Here is a 10,381-nt window from a genome sequence, read left to right on the forward strand (position 1 = left end):
TTTTTGCGTTTCCCGGAGATTTTCTCTAAATGCTCAACAAAACTCGTAGCACACCGCTACTGAATTCTGTGACAGACTGACGGTTATTGGCTTAAATTAATATAGATACTTATAAAAAAAATGTTTGTGAACATCTTAGGAAGAACAGTGCTGCTCTTTTCCCTCGTGTTTCTAGTGAAAAGTGATGAAAATACTAGTGTTAGAAAAGCTAGGTTTATATCTTTCGATTCCCTGGACCGCGATATTGGGGTGAGTTTCTGTTACTACTACATATACTCTCTATTAATGTATGATTAAGAGAAATTTGTAAGGAACCAACAACATTAATTTTATTATATCTAATAAATAATATATTATACCCCCTTATTCATAAAAAGTCCCATACATCTCTCAAACATCTCATAGACCTATTTAACTAATTTATCTCTTTTTTATGTTAAAATTGTCAATTTGAAAAAAGTAATAAAACAGTGTAATAGTTAAAATAGTTTTCATTTTTAGTATCTGTATCTCGCAGCTTACCCCTCGTGAATCAGTACATAAATTATCCTATGTGCTGAGTTAGGATACAATCTACCCGTGCACTAAATTTCATTCAAATCGGTTCAGTAGATTTTACATGAAAGAATAACAAGTATCCATCCATTCGTCTACAAATCACTAGTCTATACAAAGCTGTTCTGACGCATAATTATTATTACTAATTTTAATATCAATAATTTCAGATAAATCTGGAATTCTCAATACCGTTCATATCCATTCCCTTGAATAAAGGCATGAGCGCAGACGCCGGACTATTCTCCTCAATGGTAATGTAAAACTATGTGCGAACGACATGGTTTCACGCATTATTAGAGAACCTGGTATCTTTTTACTTAAACCTATATATATAGTATATATATATATATATATACCTAGGTATATATATATATATATATATATATATATATATATATATATATATATACCTAGGTATATATACCTAGTTATTTTTTTAGCCGCTACTTTGTTTACTTACTCGTGATTTTTAGAAATAGGAAAAGCCATTAAATAAACCATTTATAGATAAAAATACACCAGCTTCTAAGTAAGATCTTCAGTAGTGCAGAATCATACAGATTTAACTTAATCTCTTATCTTAATCTTAAAATCTAGTGTATATTTTATCTCGATATCATTTTTGTTGTCATTTGGAAGCGGTCCATTACATTGGTCTTCCTATTTCTGAAATTTACGCAAGCAAACAAAAATCTTTTTTTAAATACAATAAGTCACTAATCCAAATAGACTAATCAAATGACGAAATCGCAAAAGTACCTAGTATACGATATAAAGTGAAAGATTATAGAATATTTTAATAACTTTTCAGGGCTTACCATCAGTAAATGTAAACCCAACGTCCCTAGCGATAGGTGGCGCTATGTTGATAGGCGCTAGTATCCTTGCACCTCTTCTTCAAAAAAGTTACACAGAATACTACCCACAAAACAGGTACTCCAAATGTAAGTATTTTATGATTTTTTTTATACAACTTAGAATGGCAAACAAGCTGACGGCCCATCTGATGGAAAGTGATAACCGTCGCCTAAAGACATGAGCAGTAGCATGGACATAATGCTCTATTATGTTTCGCCCATGATATACCCAATGCGTTGCCATTCCTGTGGACTCAGGTTCTTCGAATTTACGATCTAACAAACCAATTTCTGCTACATTCATCATTATCATCATCTCAACCATTATATGTCCACTGCTGAACATTGGCCTGCCCATAGACTGCTACAAGGAACGGTCCTGAGCCACCTGCAAATACCTGATACATTTTGCTGCATTATACCTTGTAAAAAATATAAAGCAATTTAACTTAATTGCATTAAATTAACTAAAATAGAAGCAAACTAAAGAAATCACACTTTTTTAATTTGTCATGTCACCAATAAATATCACAAATAAAATCAGTTATCTCCAATTAAGGTTGGGGAGCAACCACAACAATTTTTTTTAGACAGTCTCTTCTTCGGCTTAACGGACGTATAAGATCTCTTACACTTAATCTTTGGCGAATCAACTATTCCGGCATCGGCTGAATTATACTGTGTTTCAACGTGAATATAGTTTTTCCGCTTCCTAGGCGCCAAGTCGAAGCAACCAAATGGCGGAGTGTATTCTATATCCCATGTTGCATTGCTTGAGAGGGAACTTAAAGATTCCTCATGGCATATACACTCTGGTTCTTTAAAAGCTGGACAACTGTCTATAACTTTATCAATAGCTGTCAAATCATTGCAATACACATCCATGTATGCACATTTGCATATATCTTCGGCTGCTTCTGCTAAAGCTTTCCTGATCTCGGCGTCACGTTGTTTTTTTAATTTCACCATTCTGCGAGCCTCGACTTTAGCTTGCTCCTCCGGACTGCGTTTTTTTATTATTTTAAAAACCATGGGATCGCAATCAACGTATGGATCTTCATTTGGCGCTATTTCTGTTAAGTCTTTTAAAGGATTTACCTATTAAAAGATATTTTGAATATTAAACGAGACTATTATTTCATTCATATAAAATAGTGAAACTATTTTAGTATTTAAAATTTTTATAGTCATTAATCGAAGGAATGCACCTAGTAAAATACATATTATTTATTTATTTTTTTATTCTAATAATTTTGCGTTTTTGCTTTCTTAAATCTATGAATTTCTATCGGACTAATATAAAATTATGAATTACTTAATAATAATAATAAATAATTTTTATTCAAGTAAACTTAATATTCTTTTTAGTTTTGAATAGTCACTTAATTTTTTATAAATATATCGCCCAGTCGGAATGCAATTTTAGCTAAGAAGAACGGGCAAGAAACAGCTGTTTCTTTTCTCAAATATAACTTTACAAAACTATGGATGGATAAAATAACTATCACAAACTTGGTATCATTAAAAGAAAGAAAATAAAAATCTACAAAGTTACAATCAATCACAGTGTTCTTGATCAGACCAGTCCCTACTAGAGTATAACGGATTAACCAGCCATCAACCATATTATACATTATCGATCTAAGTATATTATCCATGATATATTTTTCTAAAAATGATATTCATCTAATAAATACTCACCTGAATAGTAAAGACATCACCTTTCCTCTGTACTTTCAAAGCTGGCTTAGGATCCAGTGGTTCCTCGGGCTCCGAGTCACCACCTCCCAAATCGGCTCCCGGTCTGCTACCCTTCTTTTTCTTCTTCTTATTCTTATCTTTATCTGGCCCACCACGTTGACATTTAAAAGTCATCATCTTTGCTACACTTTTACCAATTACCCCCGGCTGCCATCCTTTCCGTGGCTTGACAAGAAATAATTTATAAATTCTTAATAAATAGTACCTATCTCGAATGAGTATTCGAAATTTATTGTTCCACTTTGTATGATATCAATAGTTAAGATTTCGAATCAGAAAATCTTTGAAAATTTTTTTGTATTTAAGAATTAAGCTGAAAATGGTATGGTGTTAAAATATTTTTTTTTTATATACAACTTAGAATGGCAAACAAATGAAATAAAAAATGTATATATGTATACGATGATTGCTATTTGCTACCAGAGGGAGACTTTGTACAAAAGTCAATTGCTTAAGTACCTCTGTCCCATTCATGTTTCAACCGTGAAAAAGCTGTGTTTGCATAGCTGTGTTCCGGTTTGAAGGGTGGGATATGGCGTGAATTTACTGGGTACAGAGGAATAGCACCCGAGTCCTCAGGAATGGCAACGCATGGGGGGTATCATGGGCGAAACAGTATAGTCTGTTATGTCCATGGTACTGCTCATGTCTATAGGCGACGGTTACTACTTTCCATCAGGTGGACCGTCAGCTTATCTGCCATTCTAAGTTGTATAAAAAAAATGTTTTATTATCATACCTTCATTCCCGGTACGTCCTGAGCATTCCATAGCCATCCCATACTAGCCGGGACAGCATATCCTTTCTTGAGATACAAACATTGTTTATGTCCTATGACCACACCTAATAATACAGAAAGGGGGGAAAGGGATTGTTAGTGATGGAGACTGAGAATCCCATTGCTAGCAATATACCCAACTAAGTTGACCTCCTCGCGGTTTCCCCTGGAAACTATCATGGTTGAATCCTGATCTATTCATCATGATGGGCTAACTGGCCTGTTTTCATTCTCATCTATCACCCTTCACTGATACTCCGCCAGCGTATCCCGTTAGCGCAGGCGGGGTTACCATTCCATTTTCATCCATTAAAAAAAATGCAGAAAAAGCAAATTTTGTCGCAACAAAAATTAAAAGCAGATCATTAAAAAAATACTAAACTGAAATGTTTCGAGTACCTACCATATTCCAAAATATCTGAACTTCCTAAAAATGCAACTAGTAGAAAATGTTTTTGGCATTTAACCATCTGGTAACAAAGTTATAAAATAAAGAAAAGACATGTACCTGGATGTACATCACCAAACGTGTAGTTGTATTTAGATACATTTTTCTTCTTCTTCTTCTTTTCGTTGTCTTCTTCATCACCCATTTTCTACTTAGATTGATACTATAAATTTCTATGAACAATTCCATCATCATTATTATGGACATAATATGATAAATTAATAAACATAAATAATTTCCTATTATCTTGTATAAACCTAATAATAAAATCTTTGTCACCGTTAAGAATTTTTTTCTTATATTCTTGATGATTAATTGTATACCTGCCTATATAGTTATCTGAATTGATAAATCGAAACAATATAAAAGAATAAAAATAAAAATACTGCATAGTTGAGGAAAATATAATTAAATGTTGATAATGATATTATACACTCGAGGGTTACAAAATAAAATATCAATGATGGTCACCAACTCGTCATTTTTTATCTTCTTTAAACTTCTCTTGAATGGCCATCTTATGAGATCCACAGCATGCTTTGCCCATTAAAGATAGAAGTTGCTGCTCTTTGTCACAGCATCGTCTTTCAGTGTCAACATTGAATTTATTTATACAACGATAATCGTGGTCTTTCTCGTTTTTAAGATAATCCTTTATCGCTTTTTTTATTCTTTCATATTCTTTAGAACAACATACCTTCCCTGCATTGTTATAACTTGGTGGTAACGCAGGTAATGTAGCAGTTTTATACATTCTAGCAAACCCATCAGGTACTGTGCATGGTCTACCCATCACGGGGCATGGACCAAGTTGTATTGGTGGCAAACCATAAGGTAGAGGTTCAGCTTCATCTTCATCTTCATCCAACTTCTTTTTATCTTCTTCCTCGTGCATCATAGTCACAGGACAGCAGCTCTTATGTTTGTAAGAAGGGCAGTAAGGCTTGTGAGCTTTTCTAGTTGCTATATTTGATGTTTCGGCTATACAGTCACAATCGAATGTCTTACAAGGCGGTGAAAGTTTAGGCGGATCACATTTATAATCCTTTTCTTCGGGTATTTCTATGCAATTGTAGACGGTGAGTTTACGTTTCGATTCTCGTAACTCCATGTTATAAACTGTCTGATTATTTTTTGCTAAGCTAGAAGAAGCGTTATTCTCAGGTGCAATCATACTAGGAGTACTAGAAATTTTTGTTATTGAAACTTGCGGTCTTCGACAACAGCATCCACTGACTACTTTAATACTTTGACATGTTGTAGCTGGATTGGTGTGAAGAAATTGAAAGTTATAATTTGTCATAGAATTCTCTACAATAAAATCTTTTCCAAACATTGAGTCTTTTAGATCAGGATCAACTTTATTAACACTAAATATATAATTAACCTGCGTCTTACTGACTGATGGATCTGCACTAGGACTGTACTCCTTATCCTTTGTATTTGTATTGTCACAAGTGTGGCCAGAATTGGCAATTCCACCGCAACCAGTACACAAAACTTTGGGATCCATTTTATTTTCTTTATCTGGACACTCATCGCGATGCCAACGATCATCTTTACAATCACAAGCGCCACAAATTTTCCTTGTAGTGTTATCTTTAGTACCACTCACCTTATTTGTTGCTTCTTGTTTATATGCATCTAAGTTCCGTATGTATGTTCTCACTTTATGCGCTAACGGACAGTTGGCATTGCCACATGGACCTGTTATATCGCCCATCCGTATTTTATCAATTGGATATCTTTTCTTTGGCTCCTCTTTATTATGTTCACAACTATAATCAACATATTTTTGTCCAATGCCACAGCTTTGGAGTTGCGTACAAACTTCAAGCTTTTCTTCTGCACTATTAAGTACTGCTGGATCCTCTAAGGTAGTTGTCTCATAAAGACTACCTACCATACAGAAATTAGGATCATCACCCTCAATTCTTTTACACTGAAACATGCTTGGAGCCTTATTCGTTCTAAAAACAAATGCATCCGGATCTTTCATAAGTTGTTGGAACTCTGTGATAATGCTATCTCCAAGGGCGCTCAGTCTAAGAATAAATCCTATCTCACCAACTTGCTTGCAACAGCATTCTGCGAATAATGGTGTATGTTGCTTAATAGACAGAGGATCATGAGGTTTACAAGCATCAGCAGTATCTTTCAGCATATGATAAAACTCGGTTTCCCAATACATTGTACCAATACCGACAAATATTTCTACTTCATTTGCATCATCATTCCATACTTCAATTTCAAGCGGAAACTTACTTAATATCATGAGGACTGTATCTGGATATGATGGAAATAGATAAGATTTACCAACTCTAATGGTTCTTGTCCATTTTCTGCGTCCAAGATCATCGCATTCTATAATATCATCTTTCTTGTCCTCATTTCGTGCTAGCTGACCTTCTTTGATTATAAACTGGACTTTAGGGCCGAATCGAATTTTTATAATTAAGTTTTTATTAGCTCCGCTTTTTTCGTCTTCGTCAGATGCGAATATTGTTATTTTGTCTATAAATATCTCAACCAGGTACATTTGCTCCATGATCTGCCAATTTCAAGTTTTTTGTCAGAATACTCACTTTTATATCTTCTAATGCAAAAAGTACAAGAGGCATGTACAATATATTTTCTGTATGGCACTTATTATTATTTCTAACTTCGTTATGTTTTAAAGCTGTAGGTGTTACCTTATTTTCAAAATCTTTCAATCCAAAATAGAGTAACTATTATATGAAATCCGAAAGCGAAATCCGTTCTACTTCACAGAAAGTGGTATTTTTTTTTTTGTGATAGCAGAATGATTTAGGGCATTAGTTTTGTCCTGTATTTTATTTTAAATTTATATAATTTTATTTTTCTTACTTACTTATTTCAAATAACCAAATTAGTTGAACGTTTCAGATTATAGTCACATCTCTACATTTTATTATATATGTTAGACATTAAAAAAATATTGAAAATTTCAATATAATGAAGACCAATGTTTAAAATAAATTAATAATACTGCTTGACAAATATTTAAATAAATACTAGTTATTTCCCGCGGCTTTGCCCACATGCATCATTACATAAAGTATTTTAAAAATAAAAATTACGCGGTAAATTATGTAAAAATAACGTAATAAGTAGTATACTCTGTTATATATACATGAACAATACCATGGACGGTATTGTTCATATATATAGACGACGGTTACCACTTTCCATCAGGCGAGCCGTCAGCTTGTTTGCCATCACAAGTTGTATGAAAAATATTAACCTACCCGCATATCAAATTTCATTCAAATCTGTTTAACCGTTTATGTGTTATTAAGTAACAGACATCCAAACATCTTTACAAACTTTCAGATCTATAATATTACTTAGATTAGTAGGATTTCATAAATACTTACTGTAATTAATAACAGTTATAGGTTCTATATAAAATTCATAACTATGAACACTGAAAATTTTATTTTGTAACCCGAAAGCTAATATTCCTCCATTGTTGTTGATACAATTGACTATTTAAATAGTTACCTTTCCATTTCGAAATAAGAATGTCATGACAACTAGATTATTAATTTTTTCTTTATTTATTGCCAGTGCTTTATTATTATTTCATTTATTTGTTCTTAATCTATGAAATCATTTCATTATTATATGAAATGATTTCGCTAAAGCGCTTTATCACTTGTCTAAGAGGACTATCTCTAATAATGGAGATATATTTGTTAACAAAACTAACAATCTGGTTTGGTTTCGCACAGGTAGATAGAATTGTCGAAAATAATATACCTAGCTTTTTTTTTAATGGGTAAAAATGGTATGGTAACTTCGCCTGCGCCAACGGGATACGCTGGCGGAGCACCAGTGAAGGGTGACAGATGAGAATGAAAACAGGCCAGTTAGCCTATCATGATGAATTCATCAGGAATTAACCATGATAGTTTCCAGGGAGAACCGCGAGGAGGTCGACCTGTTTGGGTATATTGCTAGCAATAGGATTCTCAGTCTCCATTACTAACAATCCCTTTTCCCCCAATACCTAGCTTTATTTATATAGTTGTACGAATTTTTTGAAATTGGTATAGTACTTTGTGAAACAATAAAATCTTTCCTTTTTATAATATTAGGTAGTATAGATAAAACCAAATTTCATTCCATAGTAAAATGTAGCATAATAAAATTTCGTTTTTCAGTACTTAACAGCACAGAGGTCGGGTCGGATACAATGTTGAACTTTGCCACTCATATACTGGAGAACCCGAGTCTCTACAGCTGTACCCTGAGGGTAGCCTGCTGGACTGGACAGAGAGCTATCCATAGTAACTTCATGAATATGTGGAACTACGCTAGGAGGTAACTATTGTTGTAACCTACTAATAGGTAGATAAACGTTTTAAGCTATTAATTTTTTAATTAAATACGTCAGTCATAACAATACGATGAGGATGATTAAATGGTTTATCTAATGGTTTTTTGTACCACTGAAATGACAAACAAGCATACGGCCCATCTGATGATAAACGATTACCATAATCTATGAACCCCTGCAATACCAGAAGAATTACATGTGAAGCCTTTTCGTTCTTTTTTTTTTAAAAAAAACAACACCATGTAGTCTCTTAGAAAAACCTCGACAGGGTGTTCATTCAAGGGAAAAAGCATTTATGAAACCGCGTTGTACGCGACCATCCAGGCTCTAAGCTATAAGAAAGAACTCCCTGTCGTTGGCGCACTGTACGATAGTAAAAAATGGTATAAATATTTTTCTTCTATTCTGATGGTAGGGAGAGGGAGACTTTGTACAAAAGTCGATTGCTTGGGTACCTCTGTCCCATTCGTATTTCAACCGTGAAGCAGCTGTGTTTGCATGGCTGTGTTTCGGTTTGAAGGGAGGGATATGGCGTGAATTTACTGGGTACAGAGGAATAACACCTGAGCCTTCAGGAATGGCAACGCATGGGGGGTATCATGGGGGAAACAGTATACTCTGTTATGTCCATGGTACTGCTCATGTCTATAGGCGACGGGGACTACTTTCCATCAGGTGGACCGTCAGCTTAATTGCCATTCTAAATTGTATAAAAAAAATATTATCCATTAATCTCCGACTACCATTTTGTTCGAGCACGTTTTTTACTATATTAATTTCTGGAACTTACATTTGAGACGTAGATAATTTTACAAAAATATTGTTTTCTTTTCAGCAATAAGATACTATCGGCCATGATAAACTCAACAGCAGTGGAAGAAGCAATGTCGAACGGTCGCAGAGGCGAAGATTGTATGACATACACGCCGTGCCCTTTGCGCCGCCATCATTTATTAATGTTAATGAACAATTTCGCCACAAACACCAATTCTTAAGAATCGATGGGATCAAAATGATATGTAAATAAAATTTGATCAATTTATGTATGATCAATCGCTAGTTCTTATTTATACCCAAATTTAACAAACATACCCATAACCCTTTCAGAACCAAGATTTTTTTTCTTTCTGATTAAATACATTTTCGTGATTTGGAGTCAAGCCATCTTGCCGGGACGCACGAAACTACTGCACCACCTAACCGCTAAAATGATTTCTTATTGGCTGGTTTAGAATCTCACTATCATGTTATTTCAGCTTCGTGCGTAAAAATGAATTGCGCGCCGTTTTAGAATTTTTTAAAGTTACAACTCACGTCCGTATCGTTCAGGTCTAAAAAGGATACCCATGGATACTTTATTCCTGTTATCTATTTCTCCCAAATATAATACATATAATAGTAACCTTTGTTATTATAATTGCCTTTTTTATTTTTTTTATGCAACTTAGAATGGCAAACAAGGTGACGGCCCACCTGATGGAAAATGGTAACCGTCATCTATAGACATAACAGAGTATACTGTTTCGCCCATGATACCCTCCATGCGTTGTCATTTGTGAGAACACAGCTGTTATTCCTTTGTACTCTGCAAATTCAATGCCACTTGCCTGGAAAAA

The 10,381-nt window shown here is 34.2% G+C and overlaps 3 protein-coding genes across 3 annotated transcripts; 1 reads left to right on the top strand and 2 right to left on the bottom strand.

Moving 5' to 3' along the window:
• Positions 1-9,762, top strand: LOC128201958 (uncharacterized). The gene is made up of 5 exons (XM_052900518.1): positions 1-249; positions 726-809; positions 1,370-1,502; positions 8,590-8,749; positions 9,601-9,762. The coding sequence occupies exons 1-5, from the start codon at positions 121-123 to the stop codon at positions 9,758-9,760; spliced, it is 666 nt and encodes a 221-aa protein (XP_052756478.1). The 5' UTR covers positions 1-120; the 3' UTR covers positions 9,761-9,762.
• On the bottom strand, positions 1,839-4,006 carry LOC113519848 (uncharacterized). The gene is made up of 3 exons (XM_052900517.1): positions 3,916-4,006; positions 3,117-3,259; positions 1,839-2,513 (listed from the first exon to the last, which is right to left on the bottom strand). The coding sequence occupies exons 1-3, from the start codon at positions 3,950-3,952 to the stop codon at positions 1,956-1,958; spliced, it is 738 nt and encodes a 245-aa protein (XP_052756477.1). The 5' UTR covers positions 3,953-4,006; the 3' UTR covers positions 1,839-1,955.
• Positions 4,803-7,947, bottom strand: LOC128199952 (uncharacterized). The gene is made up of 2 exons (XM_026905101.3): positions 7,801-7,947; positions 4,803-6,953 (listed from the first exon to the last, which is right to left on the bottom strand). Exon 2 carries the CDS (start codon positions 6,948-6,950, stop codon positions 4,881-4,883), a length of 2,070 nt encoding a protein of 689 aa, XP_026760902.2. The 5' UTR covers positions 6,951-6,953; positions 7,801-7,947; the 3' UTR covers positions 4,803-4,880.
• Positions 9,763-10,381: the final 619 nt, after the last annotated feature.

Source organism: Galleria mellonella, unplaced genomic scaffold (assembly GCF_026898425.1).
Source record: "Galleria mellonella isolate WM207_F2 unplaced genomic scaffold, CSIRO_AGI_GalMel_v1 utg65, whole genome shotgun sequence".
NCBI lineage: Eukaryota > Metazoa > Arthropoda > Insecta > Lepidoptera > Pyralidae > Galleria > Galleria mellonella.

What these genes read in the sequence shown, in the direction of transcription:
- LOC128199952 (XM_026905101.3), bottom strand. Translation starts at nt 6,950, where the DNA reads ATGGAGCAAATGTACCTGGTTGAGATATTTATAGACAAAATAACAATA.
- LOC113519848 (XM_052900517.1), bottom strand. Translation starts at nt 3,952, where the DNA reads ATGGCTATGGAATGCTCAGGACGTACCGGGAATGAAG. An exon ending in AGGACGTACCGGGAATGAAG is followed by an intron (nt 3,260 to 3,915) that starts GTATGATAATAA and finishes GTGGTGGGCCAG; the next exon opens with ATAAAGATAAGAATAAGAAG. An exon ending in GTGATGTCTTTACTATTCAG is followed by an intron (nt 2,514 to 3,116) that starts GTGAGTATTTAT and finishes ATCTTTTAATAG; the next exon opens with GTAAATCCTTTAAAAGACTT.
- LOC128201958 (XM_052900518.1), top strand. Translation starts at nt 121, where the DNA reads ATGTTTGTGAACATCTTAGGAAGAACAGTGCTGCTCTTTTCCCTCGTG. An exon ending in ACAAAACAGGTACTCCAAAT is followed by an intron (nt 1,503 to 8,589) that starts GTAAGTATTTTA and finishes TTCGTTTTTCAG; the next exon opens with TACTTAACAGCACAGAGGTC. An exon ending in ATGTGGAACTACGCTAGGAG is followed by an intron (nt 8,750 to 9,600) that starts GTAACTATTGTT and finishes TTTTCTTTTCAG; the next exon opens with CAATAAGATACTATCGGCCA.